The sequence below is a fragment of the Scardinius erythrophthalmus genome (assembly GCF_964197995.2).
Source record: "Scardinius erythrophthalmus genome assembly, chromosome: 11".
Classification (NCBI taxonomy): domain Eukaryota; kingdom Metazoa; phylum Chordata; class Actinopteri; order Cypriniformes; family Leuciscidae; genus Scardinius; species Scardinius erythrophthalmus.
Genome location: NC_138231.1, coordinates 13,327,538 through 13,353,260, shown reverse-complemented (window position 1 = coordinate 13,353,260; position 25,723 = coordinate 13,327,538). Strand labels below are relative to the sequence as shown.

The 25,723-nt window shown below is 37.7% G+C and overlaps 2 protein-coding genes across 2 annotated transcripts; one reads left to right on the top strand and one right to left on the bottom strand.

Annotated features, from left to right (window-relative positions):
* Positions 1–2,375: 2,375 nt before the first annotated feature.
* Positions 2,376–6,141, bottom strand: ptgs2b (prostaglandin-endoperoxide synthase 2b). Its single transcript, XM_081378193.1, has 10 exons — positions 6,023–6,141; positions 5,783–5,899; positions 5,544–5,687; positions 5,256–5,399; positions 4,843–5,024; positions 4,658–4,741; positions 4,243–4,489; positions 3,818–4,104; positions 3,570–3,717; positions 2,376–3,304 (listed from the first exon to the last, which is right to left on the bottom strand). The coding sequence occupies exons 1-10, from the start codon at positions 6,078–6,080 to the stop codon at positions 2,895–2,897; spliced, it is 1,821 nt and encodes a 606-aa protein (XP_081234319.1). The 5' UTR covers positions 6,081–6,141; the 3' UTR covers positions 2,376–2,894.
* A 585-nt stretch (positions 6,142–6,726) lies between these two features.
* On the top strand, positions 6,727–24,343 carry pla2g4ab (phospholipase A2, group IVAb (cytosolic, calcium-dependent)). Its single transcript, XM_081378524.1, has 18 exons — positions 6,727–7,165; positions 8,983–9,118; positions 9,704–9,785; positions 9,940–10,088; positions 10,493–10,606; positions 11,213–11,250; positions 11,350–11,494; positions 14,925–15,061; positions 16,132–16,354; positions 16,467–16,581; positions 17,706–17,843; positions 19,077–19,166; positions 19,654–19,719; positions 19,823–20,017; positions 21,424–21,608; positions 21,782–21,971; positions 22,406–22,563; positions 22,685–24,343. Exons 2-18 carry the CDS (start codon positions 9,092–9,094, stop codon positions 22,820–22,822), a joined length of 2,190 nt encoding a protein of 729 aa, XP_081234650.1. The 5' UTR covers positions 6,727–7,165; positions 8,983–9,091; the 3' UTR covers positions 22,823–24,343.
* The last annotated feature ends 1,380 nt before the right edge of the window (positions 24,344–25,723 follow it).

Sequence of the window (25,723 nt, the reverse complement as noted above, 5' to 3'; positions counted from 1 at the left end):
TTCATTTCCAAGGTGTTTGATTTTCACTTTACCATGTTCATGTACAGAGACTCATGTGAAGTCAGCAGGACTCAGTGGCATCTGGGCCCTGAAAAAAAAAAAGTGAACATACTGATATCAAGAGAAAGGCCCGCACGATTTTGGGAAGAAATTTTAAATTTTTCTGGTTAAAATTGCTTTTTAAAATTCACAGAATACACACACACACACACACACACACACACACACACACACACACACACACACACATAAATGTTTCCAACAATATATAGGTTTGGTTTGTTGTGCCTTGTAGGCATAGGCTATGCGCAGTGCTGCATAAAATAATAATAACAATAACCTATAGCAGCCTATAAATCTTTCAAAAGATTTCAGTAACAACTAAGCTAGAGAAAAATATATTGATTATCATGTTACTTCAAATGTTTCCATTCGTTATGATGATATGAAATGAGATAATAGTAAAAACATGAAGCCATTTGGTGCTTTTCAAACGCGATTGTGATCCAAAATATGATACATTCAAACGCGATCGCGCTCAAATATAAAACATTATGGTTCCTATACATATCTACATTTGAGTAGATATCCACAAACACAGTAACAGTAAACACGGGTCTAAATATTATAATATTCACCATATATCTAGCAACAGTTCAACTGCAATGTGAAATTTATGCAACAATAACAAACTAATAATTATGTAAGAATTTCTTACCTTACATCTTTCTTGTCTTCAAATCGCGTTCTTCTTCTTCTGAGGTAGCCTAAATCCAATGTAAGCTCACGGCGCGTCTTTCAAACTCGACGAAAAGCAGAGACTTGTGAAGTGTTTTGGTGTTTTGTTTTTGAGGTAATGAGCGCGATCGCGTTCCATGTGGAGATTTGCATGTCAATCTCTTTTGCGGAAGTGGGCGTATTCAAATTAAAAATAATTAGGAAGCGTTTGAGAAGCTGGACATCTTGTTGGTTTTATACAAATTACTTAAACAGAGAATATTTGTTTTCAGTTTGAATCCGATCATTTAAAAGTACACACTTAAATGTTTATAAAGGTATATGGCTCATAAATGTGTGACAAGTATTCGCTGAGTTTTGTTTCAGTTTATAGACGTGCTCAAGAAAAAAAAGTTCACCGCGACGGAGAGGCAGAACGCACACCCTGTTTTTTTCTTTATTTTACAAAAGCACAATGTTTTGATTTGATTGTAAGTGGACACATACAAAAGTAAAAATATCACAGATTCTTTTTTTTATATTTATTTTTTCTGTATGACCATAAATGATGGAGTAATTTAAGTTTATAGTGCTACAATGTGAAGAAAATCCAGCAAAACGCGCCGGCGCGTTTGCTGACCTCAGAGGAAAAACTAACCATAATTAGTGGTGAAATAAGGGAGCCTCAAACCCTTATCGGTGTTCACTATACAATTTAGTATGTTGATTATGTATTGATAAATAAGTTTTACATGTTAAAAAATAGGTATTCTGAGAAAAAGAATACCACCTCCAGTTCACAGTGAAGTCAGAGCTCCTCATCTTCCCAGCCAGAGGTGTGTTTCCCAAAAGTTCAGTTGAATTGTGTTGGTAATGACGGAACTTGCGACCATAGTTGGCTTTGGGAAATGGACCCCAGCTCAGCAATTTATGACTTCATCTCCCTCAACGAGGCTCGTCACCAATAATACAATCAATGTCTTTTGAACGATAATTTTAATTGACCACATCACACAGAACGTTCATGCAGATTTGTGTTCTAACATCGTGAAAGTCAGACCCTTCCTATCTGAGCATGCTGAACAACTCTTGGACTTACTACTGTGATGTATTTAAACCAGCCTTCCTCCATTCATTCCCAAACATCTGCAAATTATCCAGAATGCAGTGGTGCTTTGCAATTCTGTTCATCCCTGACAATGTCATAGATGTTCTTTCTCAAAGTTCTGAATTGCTCTGCCTGAGTGAGATGCAATTTATGATACTGACTTGCAAATCATTTCAAATCACTTTGAATTTGAACTATGTGTAATCCACTCAAGATATTTGCATTTTTCAATATTGGTTTAGACAAATGTGTGTGTGCAAGTCATAAAGCATTTTCTGTAGACTAACAATAATAACATCTGTCATCATGAAGACTAAATTTATTACCTTGGAATTTTCTGTGTGCATATTTTTATTTTATATATTTTCACACTACCACTCAGGGTTGTTGGAATTGCAAGTTACGTCTATTTTATTCGTGGAAATTGCTCAGATCGCTAATAAACCTTGGTCTAATAATTTATACTAAATAAAATTATTATCTTGTTGCAAAATGCTAATACAAATCTTTTGAAAGAAATTCATTTTTAAGAATTCACAGAACACAAGGTAAAAATTATTAATTTATTGTGATTTATTAATTCATAGTCAAATTTCAAGTATAAAACAAGAAAATATCAATACTTTTTTAGATTAAACAAGTGTTTAAAAAGTAAAAAAAAAAACAGTGTGAGACATTTTGTTAGAAAGAAAGGTTTTTTTTTGTATTCTAAGATCTTGAGATGAAACAAAGGAAGAAAAAGGGCAGACAGTAAACAAACAACACAAGTTAAACCATTTAAACATTGTAAACAACTAGAAATGGGATTCAAGTAAAATCAAGACACAATATGACAGAATAAGCTGATCAGCATTATAGCGGTGCTGAAATCTGAGGTCTAATGTAAACATTTTTTACAATACATAAAATGTAATAAATAGATAAAAATATAACATCAGATTTGTACAAAACTATTCATCAAAAATACAAAAAATAGGAATTAAAAGATATTGTTCTCAGTACAATAAATACAATAAATATCCTATAAATAAATAAATAAATAATCCAATTTTCTTACAGAATACATCTATCAGAGCTCAGACGTCCGTTCTTTTAGTAAAACTGTTGGGTTGACGTTCCGATCTGAGTGGGAAGTACTTGCATTAATAGTGGTTGGTACCGAATCTTTTACATTAGGCACATAGAAGGACGCCATAGGGCAGGGCCCTTTGACGTTATTGCAAACCAAATTCTGCAGAGAGGCAGTGTTGATAATCTCAAAGCCCACTTTGCCACCAAATGTGCTTGGTTTCCAGTACTCAGGGGAACAAATGGGATTTCCCATAAGTCCTTTGAGGGAGTAGGGGGCACCCATCTCCACCATGGTCTCCCCAAAAATGGCATTGAGCCTGGGTTTCTCAACCAGCAGACCAGTATAAAGCTCCACAGCGTCTACGTCTCCGTACATCTCTTCAAGTTCAGCAGCCATTTCCTTTTCTCCTAAAACATAAAACAAGTTCAGTCAACTCAACTTGTCGACTGAAATACCACTGATTTTACAATATCTGCAGGGTATGATTATAAAATGCAGCTGGGCTTAGGCAAGTTAATATGAAAATTTGTGTGTGTGTGCGCGCACTAAATACTGTAATAAATATTGTATTTATATTTATCATTATGTTGAAAAGACTTAAAACAGCTGCCTATGCTGAAGGCAAAATAGCTATTTTCAGACCTAATAAATATAAAATATATTAACTCTTACCTGTCATTTCTTCAAAGGATTTGAATGGCTTCATGTTGAAACGTTTCCTGTAGGCGTTGATGGATTGGTAGCGCATTTGCCTGCTGTCTTCAATTGACTTCATGGCCACCTTTAATACAGCCGGTGGAACATTACGCCCTCCAGCCACCTGGAGTAACAGAGAAGATTTAAGATTCATTAAATCCTCACCACCAGCGGTAGACTACTCCAAAATATGGTAAACTAAACGTATTTTTTTCTTGTCTTACCCTTCCAGCTATCTGATTGGTGAAGGACTCAACCAAGCTGTTGACGCCATGGTCTGTCAGTATAGATGTGTTAAAGAGAAACTGCTTGTAATTGTAGACTTCGTCCTGGATGTGAAATTCATCAGGCATAAGGGGGTGCCAGTGGTAAAGGGTGTTGAACTCAGAGGAGATCCTGTTCTGGTACTGGAAACGGTCGTTGAAGAGAAGTTCAGGGTCAAACTTGAGTTTAAAATTGTATCCACTAAGGTGCTGGACATAATCTTCAATCACAATTTTGATCGTCTCACCTGTGAAGTCAGAATACAGAACAAACGTTAAACCATCTTGTAAGTGTATTTTGAGGTACATCCATTAACACATCCTGCAAAATTGTCCACATTAAATATTGACCTGAATCTAAATGTCCTTCTCTACAGGACACTCACCAATAAGGATGAGCCGTGCGGTCTGAAACAGCCTCTCGTCATCCCAGTCAGGATGCTCCTGCTTTAGTATATCACACACTCGGTTGTGTTCACGCAGCCAGATGGTGGCATACATCATGAGTCCAGGAACCAGTCCAAAGGCCTCGTGACCCACGGCGAAACGTCGGGACTCAGGTATATGAGGAGGGTAGTGCATGTCTACTTGAACCTCACTGACTGTCGGAGGATAAACCTCACCGTCCAGAATCTGGTTAAAGCAATGAACACGAATATAGTCAAATTTTCAGACGACCAGGCTTGCGATATGAAAGAGGTAAGTAACAAGACAGGAGAAATGTCAAAATTGTTCAGTGTTCAGAGTTCAGTGGACTGGAGGAGGTTTTTTAGTTAATTCTAGGGTGGAAACATTCCTTACCTTATATCTCAGTTTTCCGTCCTTGAAAAGTCTCAGCTTGTGTTGGCGTTCAAGCTCCTGTCCATATATGTGACCCAAGTCAACCTAAAGACACCAAGCAAAGTCAGTCAGATACCAAAGTGAATGTGAGAGGACCATTAATAAGTGCCACTTGAAAAGGTTCTATGTATGTATAAGATACACACCCCATGATTCAGGGCTCTTGTGAAAGCCGGACCTTTCTTCATGTCAGTTTTGAAGAACTGGTGCGTAAAATGTTGGGCAAAGAAAGCGAACATAAGACTGGTGCGTTGAGGGTCTGGGATGAACTTCCTCCTGAGAAGCAGTTTCTCAGCCAGCAGCTTCACATCTGGCAGCTCTTTCTTGCCTGCAAAAGACAGAACAACAAATGAGTAAAAGACCTCTTCATTTTTGAGTGTTATACACCAGTCTAAAAGTGGACTTTAAGTGACTTTAACTGATGGACAGAAATATCTATGTGCGCTTTTCTCGTCCACACACCCAAGACATGCAGGCGGACAGGTTGAGTCCGCAAGCTTCCTGTCTAACTGTCAAGCTAGAAATGTGAGAAAACAGGTCTGAGGAGAGAGAGACTCACCTGCGACTCCCATTGGTGTTGGGCAATCATTCGCGACAGGAGGCAGCGTACGAGTGTAGTAGGAGAGATTGGAATAGGCTTCCCAGCTTTTGTAACCATAGTCAGCATTGAATGTAGGGGGGCTGTCAATCAAATGGGCACGTGCTGGACCAGGAGGAAATAAACTTTTTAAAGTTAAAGTTTTAATTATAAATAAAAATGATAATTTAAATCATTATAATTCAAAAATAATGTATGCAAATATATATATATAAAAGATTATTTCAGGCATGAAAAGTGTTAACTTACATGTTAGCACGTATCGCATTATGCCATTTCTCAAAAACGACACTTTGTTGACAATATTCCACAAGCTTTTGAAGTGTGTGAGAATGTAATGCACCGTGTTGGGAGAAGGCTTCAGAGAAACTTTAACCCATGTGAGAAACTCGGCTGTAAAAAAGAAACCAAAGTAAAAAAGTTAGTCGGGTATTGACAGAGAACAGGAAGCTTATTCGTTTACAGAAGTCTATGCAGTTTTCACTTACGTGTTGAGCAGTTTTGACCGTAAAATCCAGTGCGTGTACAGTCACATTCATACGAGTCTGAGCTCATTTCAGTACAGACACCGCGATTCTGGCATGGCTGAGAGCAACAGGGGTTGGCTGCATCACCAAAAAAAGTGTTATTTTAGACGGCTTCACTTTTATAGCACAGAAGTAATTCATTAAAAAAAAAAAACTCATAGTTGATAAATAGGAATAGAAATGAATGAAGAAATTGCTTACCTCCTTGGCAAACCATGAACCCCAGGTGCAAAAGAATAAATAATATCAAACTATTCATTCCAGTGGCGTGTATTGGTATGTCTTGGTTCTTTCCTCGCCAGTTCAGATCAGAGAATGAATTATCTTTCGAGTGAGAGAGGTGTAGTTATATATGCGCAGTAAAATGTGACGCAACGAGCTTGACTCATCGTCTACTGCAATACTGAGAATGACATCATGTGGTAGCCAACCTTCGTATTATCGGATCATTTGATGTCATAAAAACTAATATCCCGAAGGCTCTCGGAGATACGATAATAACCGTTTATTTACGTTTTCCTCATTTATAATTTTTGTCACTTACCAATAAAGCAAAACAAAACTGTTTTAATACATTGTAGCCTGCCTAATAATAATAGGCAACTCATATATTTCAAGTTGTTGAAAACTTCATTAAAAAAATAATAAATAGCCTACATTTCCTTTCAATCAATTTTTGTGGGGCGATGACCTCCGGACATTAAAAAAGGCATGCTTTTATTATTAATTATTGAAAACACGAAAGCATTCGCGAAAACATTCTAGGCTACTATGAAATTAGTGTAAAATAATCATCGTTAATGCATTAACTGTATTTGTAGAAAATGTTTAATAAACATTTCTCAAAAATGTATGAAACTAACATGAATACAAAGAAGTGCCATCTTGTGGAAGAAATGAAACATGACTCAAACGCTCAGCAGGTCCGCTAGCTAGAGAAACCTGTTTTCTTCATCATCTTTATACTTCCTCGGGATAGATCACTCTTTCTTACTCATTGTTTTGCACGGAATTTGCACTTTTTTTTTTTTGCCTTTGTAACTATTTCAGTCTTTAAAACGATGTTCGGACAATGTTTTATTTTTTATAGCCTATATAATTTTTTTTACTGTAGCCTACTATATTATCAAGTAACGGGTATGACTGCAGAATGAAAATCAATGCGCACAGGGAAGAGAAGAGACTGACGAAGATGAGATTTTATCATCATAGGAAGCTGTAGTTCCTCCTCCTCTCCTCTTTAAAATGATAGCCTGACTCGTGCGCACTCTCTGCATAGAAGGAAAACGACTGATTTTTATTTATTTTTCTGCATTTCTGGCTTGGCGTGCACTCCAGCCCGGGGTAAGATGAAACGTTGCTTACTCAGTCAGTACTTTACTGCAGGCAAGCTGTGTTGTTCATATAACATCATGTCACTTGAAAATAGCGGTGCGTAGTTCGAGGGAAACGTCAGATCTTATCTTCGGAAAGTTTTAAGTACGACTGCATGTTTAAAAAGTTTCCATTCGGTTTGGCGATAGATAGGCCAATGGCACTGTTGACAGATAACCAATACGGGAAATAACACCGTAGAAAATACGGTGCAATCAAATTAACTAACAAAGTTACTTAGCGATATTATAATGCAGATCACAATGTACAAGTTCTGAGTGCAGCGTGTTTGAAGTTTATAAAGTAACAGATTTAGAAGCCGCATCACTTCATTTAAACATTTTGTTAGCCAACATATGCTTAATCGATCACAGTGCAATATAATATAATTTTTGTTAATGTTAATGAGAGTTTTGAGGCACTGTTATTGATTTGATGTCTACGTGACCATGTCCATTCAGCAGTGATGTGAACGTGCTCTGCTCTGCGTGGTAATGACACGCGCTGATGAGCAATAAAAGCGTTGTGTGGCACTCAAGGTCCCAAGGGCCAGTTTGGGTAACAAGTAACAACTGATTTGTATGTGCCGTTTTTTTGTTTTGTTTTTGCGCCATTGTTTTTATGGATGGGCTAGTTTAGCTGATCAGAGAACCCGACATTCTCCGTTATGCAATTTTAGATTATGTTGGATTGTGCAATAATATTCACTCCATCATACAAACAAATATAATGCTGAACTTAAAGCGCATATGCTGATGATGTTTTTGCTGTATTTAATGTCGAAGTCATTGCAACTTACTGTGTGCTCAGTCAGTATAAGAAAGCAGTTCAGACTACTTTCGTACTTGCACAATTTTACCCTCACCACAGACTCTATCTCGGTTGACTGGTTGCACACTTCCCGTTTCTAGTATGATGATTTCCACGTCTTTTCATTCTGTCTGTAAAGCCTGTCTATATTCCTTCCTTTTTCTTTCATACATACACAACATGCACAAACACACATGAACGCACCAAATGCTACACCGGAAGCGATGTAATAAGGTAAGGAACGTTATAAGACAGACATAACTCAAAAGAAACCCTCATATATTACCTTTTGTAATACTGATCTCACAATATACTTTGAAAGTCTTTCAAACATGAGATCACAAAACAAAAAGCTTCTAAAAACAACACATTTGAAAGCTTTTCAAATTTATGTAACTGCCCTAGTATTATATAGCTCTTTTTCTCCCAGTATTTTATTATTTTATATATGTTCATTTTATATTTCAGTTGTTGTTATTCTTTTTACATACTTTAAACTGTACCACAATGCCTTGTATTTGCCTTGTACTTTTTTTTGCATTTTACTTGTCTGTAATTGATTTTTTTTTTTAAAGTAAGGAAGGTTACATTTTAATGCATTTTTGTTAACTTATTTAGAACTTGTAAAATCATCTACAATCCCAACCATGTGTCTAGTCAGTCAGGATAGTGTTAAGTTATATTATGATAATGTATGTGATGTTCTATGCATGTTATTAGACAGCGAGTATAACCTTAACATTCTCTTTCCATCATATATGTAATCTCTTCGTAAATTTGAGTTCAGTCCCCATTCAGATCATGAGATTATTTTTTGATGTAAAATCATTTTCTCTCATCCAAAAAAGGAAACATATAGCGAAACTGTAAAAAACATCCAGAACACAATACAATTATATAAAAAAAACAAGATTAGAGTGTCAGTAATTTCACTATAAGTACACCCTGTCATTGAAGAATTGATCTTATTTTTTCAGTGCATTAGATGTCCAGGAGCATTGCTAGAAGATTTCTCTGGGAGCAAAGTTCTTTGAAGAGGTCTTAGGATAACCAGCCTGTTTTGTCTAATTTGGCCATAAAGCCACCATGTCACTCACAGATCATCACATCTTTGTAAGTAGAACAAAAATCTTAGATTTATGCCTGAGAATAGCAGTAAAAGCCTAAATCAGTGGAGTCTGGCTTTCAAAGTGGTGAGCCAAAACATAAGGCAGTTTGTCAGCACAGATGTTTCTGGGAATGCACTATTTTGGTTTCCAAGAACTTCTGGTATTTCTGTTAAGTTTACACCAGGGATGCTGATGTCATGAAACGTCTCTGGTTGTCTAATGATCATACATAGGATTTTTGGACAGGCTCTTTGTGCATATATAGATTGTTTCATGAGTAATGAGCAAAATTGGACGTATTCTGTGGCATTAAAGGAATAGAAACAGAGAAATCAAATGCCTCCACATACATTCTGGTGAGTTTAAGATAGATATTTGCATGCTGCTGGCTAACTGCTTTTTGTTGGTGTAAAAAAAGACATGTTAATCACACCAACCTGACACAGTGCTCGCTTTAATCAGCACTTCCCTTTTTTTCTGTATCAAGACTACATTTTTAAAGTCAGTGAAATTATTATTATACATTTTTTTTGTATTTACGCATAATGATGATTATTCTGATTGGAAAGATTAAGTGTTTATTTCTTAGGTTGAACAGCAAATGTCACACAAATTCCAAGTGAAAGTGTTGCGGGCTGAAAATGTCACCAAAGGAGCTCTCGGAGACCTGTGTGAGGATACTTTATATTTCATACTTTTAAAATGAAAAGTTTAGGTACTTACAGAACAGTGATTGTACATTACACAACATCATGCATTGCTTTCTTCAGTTACTAAACTTAAAGGAATGAGAGAGAATGTTCCTAACACTAAACATGCTTGTAGTGGATACCCCTGACCCATATGTGGAGCTGTTCATCCCCAACGCCCCTGAGAGCAGGAAGAAAACACGACATATAGATAACGACATCAATCCAGAGTGGAATGAGACCTTTGAATTCATCCTCGACCCCAACCAAGACAACGTGCTAAAGGTAAATAAAGAGAAACTGAAAATGAATTTCCGCTTCTAATCTGAATTTAGTCAGCTCTTCTTGAACACCTTAGTCACCTCACCTGTTGATCAAGAGATGGCATGTTGGGCTGCCCTAAAAAAAAAAACAGACCAACCAGAGTCAGAGGACATCAACCTCAAAATGTCTCTGCATATTAAATGGGGATAGGAGAAGTGGTTTTTTTTTTAAAAACACTACACACTTCCTGATTGCAGTGCACTCACAATTCAGGTTACTTTAGTAAGGTCTTGCTATTTCCAACTACGTGTAGTATTTTGAACCTTCCTTCGAATGTTTTATGCTGATCAGGCTTTTGGAAGTCGTTGTTCTTACTTAGTAGTGTATGTACAGTCAATGATATGGTTTCTGTCTCTTGTTTCCAGCTGACATTAATGGATGCTAACTATGTTGTTGATGAAAAGTTGGGTACGGCCTCATATGACATCTCTAAACTCAAAGTTGGACAAACAGTGCTGGTGTCATTTCTTATAGGAAAAGTAAGTTATATCTATTTGAGGAGCACTTTCCCTTTAAGAGCACATGACACATGAGTTGCTTATATTTTCAAAGATTTCAAAAGGAAAACTGATCGAATGTATTTTTATATTGTACATTTTAATGCTGCGATGCCTGAATTCACTTGTTGCATACAATCATACTATTCATTTCTATACATTTATTTTTTAATGTTTACATTTTTTATTATTTCCTTTTTTAATTATATACTTATTTTTCATTTTTATAATGTCAGCCATATTTCAGTTATTAAACATAACGTGAAACTAATAATTAGCTTATTATAATCAGTGCATCCACTTTCTTTCTTTCTTTTCTTTTACTTGCGCCTAACTAGAAATTCAACATTATAATCGAAAGTTTGTAAACAATTCAATGGTGCATGCTACTCCAAAGAAAAACATTTTTTATCTTTGTAATCTTAAATCAAATCTTAAATTCTTAAAATTCTTAATCTTAAAACAAAGTTTACTTCCTCTAAAACGACTATCCTTTTCTGCTGATTCACATTTCTTTTTCTTTCTTTCTTTCCTCCTTGCCCTCTTCCTCCCTTGATCTGACCTGTGGTATTAATGTTTTTTCCACAGATGACCAATGTGTACTTAGAGCTTTCCTTGGAGGAGTGGTACGTATCACAATGAACAAAACTGGCTTCTGTTGTGTATAGTAAGAACTTTTATAGTTGAAGCGCCATAAATATGACTTTCTTTTGAACTGTTCTCAGCTACACGATGGACCTGCGATTCAATCTGGATCTGTGTCCTAAAGAAAAGCTCTACAGACAACACCGGCGTGATAGAGTCATGCTGGGCATCAAGAAATTGCTGCACATGGAGAAACCTTCCTCCCTCCCTTCCTCTCCTCATGAGGTACCACCGATTAATCAACTGCTTTTATAACCCCTCCGGTCCTGCTCGCCCCGCTCCGACCGGGATTCAAACCGGCGTTTGCGCACTAACAAGGACATTCTTGTGTCTATCGCTAGTGTGTTGTCTCGCACAGTTGGCCTCGGTTACACTTTCTCCACTGGTCGTGCAGTTGCAGAAATAGTACAGTAGCCTACGTGTTTGATGCAGATGTCAGCTTACTGTCATGCAGATGGAGACACCTAATGAAGTACAGAAAGCCAAGACATACATGACATAGTAAGAAAAGAAAACCGACTGAGTAGAGCTGCTGACGCAGAACTCTCTCAGACAGCTCAGATTTCCACATAACTTTAGCAAAGTCATTATCTAAGAGATAAGATATTTGGCCACATTAAGCGGACGTGACAAAATGTTTAAATATTTGACCATTACAACTCTTAATAAAAATGAGCACTTAGAAGACTGACAGTGTTTTTGTGTTTCATTCTCTGTATGTCATAGGCCCCTTCATTATCAAGTTTTTCTTTTCTTTGGCGCATTTTTCTGACTTTGCGAGTTCAAGTTCAGTCTTGGCTCAGCATGTGAAAATGGACATAGTCCAAATATAAAGAGGAAGTGTTAGCTAATACTTGTGAGAACTCACAGGAATGGTTTATTACTTGGTGGATTTCATAAGCCCCCCCCCCCCCCACACAAAAAAAAGAACCATAGGCAGGAAATTACAAAAGATGAGCTGCTTTTCTGCACATAAATCGATCTGGTTACAATACAGTTACAATGCTGTTAGAAATGCTAGCCTTATGGCTAGGGTTGGGTATCGGTTGGGTTTTATCCGATACCAGTACCTACTCGGTATTTTTCAAACGGTTCCGGTGCTTAAACGGTTCTTGAAACGGTACTTAACAAAACTAAACCGCACACACTTTATCAAAAAAATAATACCTGAGTGTGTGTGTGTGTGTGTGTGTGTGTGTGTGTGTGTGTGTGTGTGTGTGTGTGTGTGTGTGTGTGTGTGTGAGAGAGTGATTTTCTGATTTCTGATTAAATGAAAAATTGTGCCGTTTAAAAGGCTACTGATGTAGCCGAAAACACTTGAGTTAACATCAAAATTTTGTCTTCTAATATTATGACTTTTACAAAACAGAGAAATATCTGACACTGAGCAGAAATATTTAACACACACAGTATAGCCTCATATAAATATACTTGATATTGATATACTTCATACTTGATATGCAAGATTTGCAGTTGGCATTAAAATACTTGACTTATCCGAAGAGGAACACTGGCAGCTGAACTTGAACTTTAGTCAGGCGTGTCAGAGGTTTTGGGTTCTAATCCGCATTCGTAGTTTATTTTTTTATTTTTTACGATTATGCTCATCAGTGGTTGTATATCAAGCAGGGACACGTTGTGTCCATTATATTTTGTGATTTCACCAGAATGAATAGATAGGCGTCGTCTAGGGCTTAAAGGGATACTCCACTTTAAAATGAAAATTCTGTCATCATATACTCACCCTCATGTTGTTTCAAACCTGTATGAATTTCTTTCTTCTGCTGAACAGGAAGGAAGATATTTAGAAGAATGTCAGTAACCAGACAGTTTCTGGTCTCATTGACTTCCATAGGCTACTAGGAAAAAAAAATACTATGGAAGTAAATGAGACCAGAAACTGTCTGGTTACTGATATTATTCTAAATATCTTCCTTTCTGTTCAGCAGAAGAAAGAAATTCATAAAGAATTGAAACAACATGAGGGTGAGTATATGATGACAGAATTTTCATTTTAAAGTGGAGTATCCCTTTAAATCAAACTTCATTCACGCACATATGAAACCCTTGCATACACATATAGGCCTACTAAGTAGTCATACATGTATACTGCTGAATGCTCAAACTAATATGAAATGCTCAACATCACATCTAAAGTCGCTCACGCACAAACACGCAAACTCTACACACACACACGAGACGCGCGGAACTCTCCGCGCATACTCATCTGAGACGCGAGCACACACACACACACACACACACAAACTCTCCGCGCACATAATCATATAGACGGCGCCTCATAAATAGATCGATCTCCGCAACGAAGCGCGCGTCCGAGTGACAGTGCGGTGTGCGCGCGCCACAAGAGAAAACACTGTATCCGCGCCACTGATCGCAGCGGCAACGAGCACTTTGATCACTTGATTTAAAAAACGCATTTCAGCGCTAGATCGCCTCTTATTTAACAAACGAACTAAATTAATGCTCGCTCTGCTGGTTTACTGGAGATGTTTTATTATTGGATCATTCGTGCCGCGAGATGTTTTATAGGGGGCGGTAAAAAAACGTCAGGCACCGAAATCAGGCACCGAAAGTTTCGTTCTTATTCGGTCTGGTTACTACCGTTTACGTCGGAACCGGTTCCCTATTGGAACCGGGTCTCGGTACCCAACCCTACTTATGGCTAAGGATCTGCAGCGCAAACTCAAAGATGCTGCGTTCACATCTTGGTAGCACAATTATGATTTTCTTCAACTTCTCCCACTTGACTTTTAGCCAGGCAAAAACAATCAAAATTTCTTTGGTGTCAACCTGTAAACGTTTCGGTTTGGTGTCATTCATCAAAGCCAGTCTGCTTTCCTTGTTCTGAAAAAGTTGCGATATAACAAAAGTAGCAACAGATCTTCTCTTCTGTATCATCATGTACATCTGAGTGAAAGTGAAATTTAACAAAAAGAAAAATGTAGGGTGGGTATTAATTATGTCCATCAGTTGTTCATTGGATGAAAGCAGATCTGAATGCGAGTTTTGCAATTGATTGTAAGAAAGGGAAGGGGTTTAAAAGGTTAGTTGACCCAAAAATTTGGGTCAGAAAGCTCTCGGATTTCATTGAAAATATCTTAAGTAGTGTTCCGAAGACGAACGAAAGTCTTGCGGGTTTGTAACGACATTAGGCTGAGTAATTAATGACAGAAATGTAATTTTTGGGTGAACTAACCCTTTAAGCTGACAAAATGATTGGAAAAGCCCGGCGTTCATCATCAGAGAGAAGTCTGGTCACTTTCACCGACATGCATGAAACATGCCTGGATGAATCGTTCACAATCGGATTAATAGCATGTGTTTAGAAAATATTTAATTTCATTTTGACGTTAAATGTTTTGCAAGAGCATGCAGAAGTGAATTAAATTTCAAACTTTTAAATCAACTTTAAACTAGTTCTCATCTTGCACTTTCAATACCTCCACAATGACATAAACGCTGCATAAATGACTGAAATCCAAATTCGAGACAATCCCTTGTACATTGTACAATCCCAAAATTGTACAGTAAATCTTTTTGGCGGAAAAAACTATGAAAAGGTAACTTGCTAGCCTATTGCTAGTATTTCACTAGCATACTGCTGTGCTGCTAATATTTGTTTTCTTGCATGCAGGTTCCAGTGATTGCTGTGCTGGGCTCAGGGGGAGGTTTCAGGGCAATGGTCGGGTTCTCTGGGGTTATGAAGGCTTTGTATGAGTCTGGAGTTCTGGACTGCGTCACATATGTTGCTGGACTCTCCGGATCCACCTGGTATGAGGACACATGTCCATTAGGGTGGCCCAAAAAAACTTTTTTTTTTTCTTTTTTCTCCCAATTTGAACCCTGCATTTTGGTCTACCACCAGTTTAAGTTATCACATAAAAAAATTGGCTAAATTAAATTATATTTAGGGGTTGCACAAGACAAAAGAAAAATCACCTATATCACCTGATTAGCGGTATATAAATGTATTTGCTGAAATGTCAATCTTTATGTTGTTTATTCCTTAAACTTAACATGGAGCTACATAAAGGACTTATAAGTATAAACTGCAATTTATTTGGTACATATTATAGAGAACTTACCATTTTAATAGTGAATATTATTACACAACAATCTTATACTAATGTATTTCTACAAGTCTGTTCAATTTGCTAATTCAGATGGAGAATTGGCAAGACCTTTGACAATTGTGCTTTTGTTTGAGTCAGGATAGCTTTCTCTGTGGCGTTTAACCACCTGTAGTAAGAATTGTTTCTGTTCTTCTGATTTGGTTAATATAGCATTAAAGCATTAAAGTCCTGTATCAACTTGATGCCCCTTTCTGCAGTGTCATTCACAACTTTTAGGGATTGAACTATCTTCTCTTCACATGTGAATTCCTCATTTCCGTGTTTGCAAGAACGACTCTGGTAGGCCAAGAATTGTGAAGAATGAATTTGTATTCATTGTCACAAAATTGCTGAGGGTCTTCTGTTCATAGTTCCCATTAGCATCAAGTCGGTGAGGTGGATCATCTGATCCTTCTTTCTCTCGCATGTTCCTCACTTATATATATACCAGATTGCAGGGACAAGCAATGTAATAATCTGACACGGCTTTGCCATTTAACATTGTTTAAGTGAAAATTCTCAAAACTTCAAGGGGCTTGTGCAACCTCTAAATCATCTTCAATTTAGCTGAAATTTTAACCCATGGTCCATGTTTGCAAGGTTCAAATCATAGAATTTATCACTTTATTTTTTTTGCCTATTTTTATGGGCCACCCTAATGTCCATCTTTTAATTCCTTCTCAAATAAATCCCAGTGCAAACCAACATTTGCTTTTCTGTCTCTTACAGGTACATGTCCACTTTGTACTCCCACCCAGAGTTCCCCACTAAGGGCCCAGAGCAGATCAACCAGGAGCTGATGAACCGTGTGAACAGTAACCCTCTCCGACTACTCCTTCCCAAACACGTCACTAAATACGTACATGCCTTGTGGAGCAAGAAGGCCTCTGGGCAGCCTGTTACCTTCACAGATATCTTCGGGATGTTGATAGGCGAGACGCTCATTCCCGCTGTGAGTATCTGATCTTTTGGAGAGAGTTTCCTTTGCTTTTGCCTTTACTTATTCAGAAATATACAATGCACAACTGGCAATACAAAGGCTTCTCTTTCTGCTCTCTCAACAGAGGATGGACACCAAGTTGAGTGAATTGCAGGAAAAGATAAATGAAGCTCAGGCACCTCTGCCCTTGTTCACCTGCCTGCATGTAAAACCAGATGTCTCTGAGCTCAAGTTTGCAGGTAAAAGGGTGATTCGTTTTTTTTTGTTTTTTTTTTTGTCTTTCTTAATGCAAAATGTTTCATTATAAACCATATTATCAGTATAACAAATTTCTACAGTTTCAAGGATAAGTGTTTTTCTTCTTCAGAAATTAATTTCCATTGTGCCAACTAATTGTGTAAGGTAATGCTATACCTTGGAAATACATAAAAGATCATCATCAGCTACATTGTTGTCAGTGTATTCACTGAATGAATGAAGGGGGATCCTATTTATAGTAGTCTGACCTTTTGAATTGCCTGGGGAGAACCAGATTACGTCAGAAGATTAGTTCAAAAATGTGAATAACTATGCAGAATATCTTTTTTTAGTATACTTGTATTGTTTTTCTAAAGCCCTGAAGTGTCACACGTTTTAGTTGTTTAAAGGTCTGTCTGTAATTGAATATAGGCCACTCTTAATTCTGTTCACTCACCAACATGACTGAGCAGGTCATGCCTCGTGTGCTGGTGGCTGCTCTTTCTGGTTTGAGACTGAAAAAATGCATTTTAATGCACATAGCTATTTTAAGAGTATAATAGCTTTTATTAGTGTTTAAATAAAGTCCTTTAAATTCAGTCAAGTTTTTGTTATAAACATGCATCACGGTACTGTTTGTACAGTTCAACTGCAGCTGAATGAAAGCAACTATTTAGACGCAGATACACTCAAGGGAATCACCCTCACGTCACGTGGCATTGAGTTTCCAAAACAGACCTATGCAACAGAAAGACATCCGAACCACTCCTACCTCTACAATAGACTAAAACTGTGGTGACTGTCAATACCTCAGACTTTGATTAATCATTTTTTGTCTAAAAAAGCGTCAGTCGATTTTCTGCAGTCCTTGTCACACAAAATAGCTTTTGTGTTGTGAGCATTTTGTTTAGTTGATTCATGCATCTGCCTTCGTTAAGTGACGCGTTATCAACACTGCCTGGGAACTGAAATCTGAAACTTTGCTTTCGCGCATTCCCAGAAACTACTTGAAATATGCTCTTATCATTGTCTTTGTCATGGGCATGTTTCGAGGACTTCTCTTGATTGTGAATACATTTCTATTGAGGTTATGGTTGTGTTTTGATTGGCGTGTTTTAATTGACAGACTGGGTGGAGTTCAGTCCGTATGAGATCGGAATGGCTAAATATGGAACCTTCATGACCCCTGACCTTTTTGGAAGCAAGTTCTTCAGAGGAAATGTGGTTAAGAAGCACAAAGAGAACCCTCTTCACTTCCTTATGGGTATGGGCTCGTTTTCTGAATTTCTCTAGTAAGCAGAGAACCATGATAAGAAAGAGATAATATCTGTGTATTTATGGAAATAGTGACACCACATAGTTGGAATCTTCACTGTCAGAGTCAAATGTCACCTGCTTTAAGGGTGTTGGTTCAGTCATTTGCAATAATCCCATCCTTACTGTATTGTAATGCGAGACGAGTTAGTGTTGTAATTCAGTGGCGCAAACTCAAAATGAAAGAACCGTAAAGAAACATTCTTTGAAGGGTGTATCACAAGAGTTTCACTGCAGATTCACTCTTTATTTTTAAAACGGTGACGTGAAGATCAGCTAAAGTATTTGTAATCTACTGTTTCAGGCTTCACATCGTCTATCCAGCGGTATTTTTTCGATTTCTTGCAAAATTAAGACAAAGATTAAACAAATGAATAAATGTCTCGATTACATTTCATCCTAATATTAATAAGAAATTATGATAAGAAGAACATGAAGCCTCTTTTTTGTAATCAAAAAAAAAAATGTAATCGTTGTTTGTACTGAATTTCTAAATAATTTTTCACTTTTGATTTTGAGGTAAAACATGATCAAACATACAGCATTAAAGCCCTGTTTACACCTTGTTTTAAGATGCGCTTTGGTCGATCGGATCACAAGTAGACGAGGGAGACACATTCCCGTTTACACCTGGTGTTTTAATCTGTCTCTTTTGTCCACTTTCAACCACTTCTGTCCTGATTTCTTCGATGGGAGGGTAAATGTATGTTATTTTTTAAAGATATTTCGATCTAATGGACAAAATAAGCTCGCGCAATTTACATATGAATGAGGCGAAAAAACATACGGTGAGGAGCAGCTTTCGTTTTTGCTTTGACAGCCGCTAGACCACACCGAACGCTGTGAGTTAGTGTTAGAAATCAGGAATGGTGCTTCAAACCAAACCAACTTTGGGTCTTCAGCCAACAAAGTGTAAAAATCCCATATGGACACAGCGCTTCCCATAATGTTTACGCATGAGGTCATTAGGCAGAGATTTGGCGGTCTTTTGTGGCTGTTTGAACACATTTGACCAAATGAGCCATGTGACCACCATGAAAGCAATCCGGTCGAATGTGTTTTTGACTACCTCTGGAAGTGGTCAAAAGTGGACAAGCTAAAAACGTTTTAAACCCCGTTTACACCTGTATTTAGCATCGTCCACTTGTAGATGGGATACAGTGTGTTTGTACATGTTGCACAGGTGTGTGGGGCAGTGCCTTCTCCATCCTGTTCAACAGAATTCTTGGATTGAATGATGCGACGAAAGGCAGCACCATGGAGGAAGAACTAGGTACGATCACCAGCTGTATTAAAGATCCAAGACCAGTTTCACATTGCTCTTCTACTCTTTTTAGCTACATGTGCATAATCATCTTTTTTTCATCTGCATTCCACAGAAATTTCCATAGATTTATGTAGAATTTGAATGTCTTTCACAAGTTTTACATATTCTTTGTCCCTTTTGTGTTATATGATATATCTATATGTATTAATAATATTCATGCTGTGTCAAAATAGTGATAGAGGAAGAAAATGTTGCAGAATGATGGTGCCTATAGTGTTTGCATGTCTGATGGTAGGATGAGATTCATAAAACTGTGATGGTTATCAGGCAGCTACGCCAAAGTATGATTACAATTGTGCACATGCAAACATCCTGGCACACACACACTCTGTATTCTTAGATGACCTAAAAGATTGTGATGATCTCAGTCAGACATCAGTTGGAGATGGTTTGCACTGTGGCTTTGACGGTTGTTTTTACTTTTATTCTACAGAACAGATCAAACCGGAACACATTGTGGGAGAGGACAGTCTAGATAATGATGAAGACTCAAATAAAGGTGAGATTTTAGACCATGTACATTACACAGTATATATCTTAGTTAGAATATCAATATAAATCCCTACATATAATGGATTTTGTTTTTTGTCTTACACGTACAGACGAGTATCAGGCCAGCTGGATGCAGCGCATGGTTAGCTCTCTCTTCAGTGACTCGGTTCTTTTTAATACACGAGAAGGCAGAGCAGGAAAAGTACACAACTTCATGCTGGGCTTAAACCTAAACAATGATGTGCCATTTTCATCTTTCACTGAGGCCGTCAGTCCCACAGAGGATGAGACTGATGCCGTCACAGGTCAGAGTTCATATTTGTTAAGTTTACTGAATTAAAGGGTTAGTTCAACCAAAAAGGAAAATTCTGTCATTAATTACTCGCCTTCATGCCGTTCCAAACACGTAAGACTTTTGTTCATCTTCGGATCACAAACGAAGATATTTTTTTTGAAATTTGAGAGCTTTCTGTTCCTCCATTGACAGCCTACGCAACTACCACTTTCGAGACCTAGAAAGGTAAGCAATCCATGTGACTCCAGTGGTTTAACTTAAATTTCATAAAGCGATGCGAGTGCTTTGTTTGCACAAAAAACAACAACATACAACTACCACTTTATTTATAAAATGTAAATCTCCAGCTTGCGCTCACGTAACAACGTCTGCTCTTGCGTCAACAGAACACGCATGCGTCATGGGGGCTGTTTACACCTGGCCACTTCATGCGTTTTCTCAGATCGGTTAGCTATCCGATCGTAAAAAGACCAGGTGTAAATGCCCTCCGAAACGCATTCGAGACGGATTTGAATCCGATCGCTCAAACCACTTCAGGAGGAGGTCTGGGCCGCATTCCAGACGAAACTGGACAAGTGTAAATGCATCTGGTTGTTGAAACCACATATGTAAATTGTACTCCTCCCAAAAATGCTACAAAAATAAACGTGTGAGAGCGTGTTATATGCTATATGTAATGTTATACCCAGATATGACGACGCTACTGGAACACGCATCACCGCAAATGAGAAGCTGAACATCTATTCATTAAGGCAACGTGCAAACTATCGCAAATCAAAGTGAAAGTCGCAGACGCTTAACACACAATCATCATCATTAAAAGTAAAGAAACGAAATGATTTTACCAGGGCTGTTGCCGCTCTCTCTTATTGTGGTCTTTGATTTTCAAATAGCTGATGATCAATAAAACGCAGCTCATAACTGTTGCTTTCGGTGACGTGCACTCCATTAAATTTGCATATAGCGCGGAAATTGAAGATCGGATTTAAATCCGTTTCGCAAAAACATATTTATGCGACCAGGTGTAAATGGAATCGTTTTGATAAATCAGATAGCTATCTGATCTGTGAAAACGCATGAAGTGGCCAGGTGTAAACAGCCTCGTGGTGTTCTTGTGAACTGTAGTTGGAGATTAATGTTTTGTAAATACAAAGCACTTGTGTCGCTTTTAAACCACTGGAGTCATATTATGGATTATTTTATGATGTCTTTACTACCTTTCTGGGCTTTGAAAGTGGTAGTTGCATAGACTGTCAATGGAGGGACAGAAAGCTCTCAGATTTCATCAAAAAGATGTGTTCCGAAGATGAACAAAAGCTGTTTAGAACGACATGACGGTGAGTAAATAATGACAGAATTGAAATTTTTTGGTGAAGTGTTGCCTTATTGTTCTTTTCTGATTTTGGACACTTTCAGACCCATGTGAGTTTGACTGTATCTACGAGCCATTAGACGTAAAGAGCAAGAAGATTCACGTGGTGGACAGTGGCTTGACCTTTAACCTCCCTTATCCTCTGATTCTAAGGCCTCAGAGAGGTGTTGACCTCATCATCTCCTTTGACTTTTCTGCCCGACCGAGTGACTCAAGTCCTCCATTTAAGGTTAGTACTAGGGCTGTCAGTTTAACACTTTTATTTAGAGTGATAACTTATAAAAACAAAGCAGGAAAAAAAACATGTCACAGTAAATATTATAAATGTGATTTATTTTATCATGTAAAATCATCAACATGTATGACATGTAGTAGGTTTTGTAAATGATTGGTCCTTTGTAGGAACTTCAGCTAGCTGAGAAATGGGCACGAATGAACAAACTTCCGTTTCCCAAGATCGACCCAAAGGTGTTTGACCGGGAGGGGCTGAAGGAGTGTTATGTGTTTAAGCCCAAAAAAGGAGAAAGGAACTGCCCAACTGTCATCCATTTCGTCCTGGTCAATATCGAATTCAGGACATTTAAAGCCCCAGGTGTGTGCTAATTTGTTTGTGCAAGTGTCTGTTTACATAAATAAATAAAAAATGTATGAAATGTCAGCTTTGCAGATTTACAATCAAGTCCAGGGATCTCCTCTCTAAAAAAACCCTGAGATCTTTCCAGTTGCGTCTTTATCTGTTAACACTGTCCTGTGATTCGCACATTTGTTTGTGTAGGAAGGTCTGTGTTTGAGCGGGCTGATTTACATTCCATTTTATATAACGCATGAAGTGGGTGTGTTTCTATATTTATGTATTCAATCTGTTTATATGCTTCAGAAGACAAAGATTATGTTTTTTTAACATTGAAAATCATGATGATCAACAGACTGGGGACTTGGTCATCGAAAGATCACTCAAACTAGTTAAAAAAAGAAAAAGAAAAAAAGATCAAGATGCTTTAAACAAAAGTGTGGTTTATTTTGAAGGTGTTCCACGTGAAACAGACAAAGAGAGAGATTTTGCAGACTTTGACATCTTCGATGACCCAGAGACGCCCTACTCCACATTCAACTTCCAGTATTCCAATCAAGCTTTCACTCAGCTGCATGATCTCATGGAATTTAACACGCTTAACAACATAGAGGTCAGTCCAGCTCAGATTCATGCTTATTTATATTCTTGTGCAGGCTTGTTTGAATCAGGTTCTGAACTTCGATGTTTCTTTTGCAAGCCACGTTTTAAATAATCTTTCAAACTTTATCTAGGTCATCAAAGAAGGCATAAAGGACAGTATCTTGTATAGGAAGGAGATTCCATCTCGCTGCTGTGTCTCTCTTTCTCTCAGTGAAATACAAAACAAAAAACTCCTGAAGAGGGAGTCAAAAGGACAAGCATGCCAATAAGGAGGCGGTGTATCGTGGCATTCTCGCCACAGGAAGTTTACAGATGTCACACATCTCATCATGGAAACTTTTTTTTTTTTTTACTGAAAAATAACTCAACAGACTGTGAAACTAGAAAGTCTGGTTTGGTCCCCAGAACATGTTTTCATGTAGCCTTTTAAAGGAGGAGGGAGAACTTCTGACTTGACACCATGAAAACAGCATTTACAAAGTAATTGTTGTCATTAAGTTGTGCGGATGTAGCACTTCCAGAAAGTGTGGTGTGAAGTGCCAGAGTAAATGTGAACAATCAACTATTTCTTTCATGATTCTTAGTTTGAGATTTAATTCTTGAAGACTTAAAAAGGTATTTCCCCCCAAAAGAAACTTCCATCATAATTCACTCACCCTCATGTCATGATGTTCTAAACCTGCATGTTTATTATCTTCTGCAGAATATAAAATACATTTTAAAGACAGCTGGGGTCCAAACAGCATTTAACTTTCATTGATAGACAAATAAGAATTTCATACATGTTTGGAAAGACATAAGTAAATGATGACAGATTTCTCATTTTTGGTTGAACTATCCCTTTATTGCAAAATTGCCTTCTGATTATAACAAGTGAATCAATCCCAAGAATGTGACTGAAAGCACCTTTGGGCATTTGGCGTGTTTGTGTATGGTTTAATGGCAACTGCTAAAACAACATATGAGTCCTGATTTATCTTTTATGACCTAAGGGAGTGCCTCAAAAAAAAAAAGAAAGGAAGATCCTGAGGTACAAAACAAAACATGAAACCATGGAAATCCCACCATCCCACAATCTTGCTCGAGTCTGTTGAAGTTTCCATTTAAATGCAGAGTCATTTCCTTTTACCTGTAACCACTATTGTCTGTTAGTAAATGAATGAAAGGGAAAGTAGAGGAGCTGTTAGTTAATCCTTAAACCGACAAATCAATATCAGGATGATGTTTTAAATTATTTTTACACAGTACAATCCCAGTAGGTCATGCAAGTAGCACAAAAAACACTGACTTTATAAAAACTAACTTTAGCTGGAAAATAACTTTATTAAAGAACCGCTATAAAGCCAAAACAATCTCTGTTACCTTAAATTATACGTTTATCTCTGTAAAGCTGCTTTGAAACAATCTACATTGTTAAAAGCGCTATATAAATGAAGATGACTTGACTTGACTTATAATATTTGCTCCACTATACCTGCTACATCAGTGAATGAGGACTGGCTGTTTTAGATGACTGAATGTAAAGTGTTGCTCTGAGCATGTTTTAACATTTGTTAACATTATACCCTAATGGATGCTCATGTGTATTAGCTTATTAGATTTATTGGTAGTTTGTACGTGTACACCCACACTGATTAAGTATTAATTCACTATTTATTCATATAACCATTAATACTTGTGTTAAAAAAGAGTTGTACTGTATGTTTTACTACAAAGAATTTGTATGCATTGTTTACACTTAATAAAACATCTGATGGTGAGTAAATAAAAAATCTGACTTTAAATGTGTGAACAATGAGTTATTGTCCTTATAATGCATTTCAATGCCATATCATATTAGTCGAAACTGATGTTTTGGGACCTTTGTAAAAGCTAGGGGCATTCTGACCTTCATTTTAAGAGGATCTGTTTTCAGCTAAACGGTCTTTTAGCCTCTTAAAGTGAGGAAAATAAGTATTTGAACACCCTGATATTTTGCAAGTTCTCCCACTTGGAAATCATGGAGGGGTCTGAAATTGTCATTGTAGGTGCATGTCCACTGTGAGAGACATAATCTAAAAAAAGAAAATCCAGAAATCACAATATATGATTTTTTAACTATTTATTTGTATGATACAGCTGCAAATAAGTATTTGAACACCTGTCTATCAGCTAGAATTCTGACCCTCAAAGACCTGTTAGTCTGCCTTTAAAATGTCCACCTCCACTCCATTTATTATCCTAAATTAGATGCACCTGTTTGAGGTCGTTAGCTGCATAAAGACACCTGTCCACCCCATACAATCAGTAAGAATCCAACTACTAACATGGCCAAGACCAAAGAGCTGTCCAAAGACACTAGAGACAAAATTGTACACCTCCACAAGGCTGGAAAGGACTACGGGGAAATTGCCAAGCAGCTTGGTGAAAAAAGGTCCACTGTTGGAGCAATCATTAGAAAATGTTAGAAGCTAAACATGACTGTCAATCTCCCTCGGACTGGGGCTCCATGCAAGATCTCACCTCGTGGGGTCTCAATGATCCTAAGAAAGGTGAGAAATCAGCCCAGAACTACACGGGAGGAGCTGGTCAATGACCTGAAAAGAGCTGGGACCACCGTTTCCAAGGTTACTGTTGGTAATACACTAAGACGTCATGGTTTGAAATCATGCATGGCACGGAAGTTTCCCCTGCTTAAACCAGCACATGTCAAGGCCCGTCTTAAGTTTGCCAATGACCATTTGGATGATCCAGAGGAGTCATGGGAGAAAGTCATGTGGTCAGATGAGACCAAAATAGAACTTTTTGGTCATAATTCCACTAAACGTGTTTGGAGGAAGAAGAATGATGAGTACCATCCCAAGAACACCATCCCTACTGTGAAGCATGGGGGTGGTAGCATCATGCTTTGGGGGTGTCCTTCTGCACATGGGACAGGGCGACTGCACTGTATTAAGGAGAGGATGACCGGGGCCATGTATTGCGAGATTTTGGGGAACAACCTCCTTCCCTCAGTTAGAGCACTGAAGATGGGTCGAGGCTGGGTCTTCCAACATGACAATGACCCGAAGCACACAGCCAGGATAACCAAGGAGTGGCTCTGTAAGAAGCATATCAAGGTTCTGGCGTGTCTCCAGACCTAAACCCAATAGAGAATCTTTGGAGGGAGCTCAAACTCTGTGTTTCTCAGC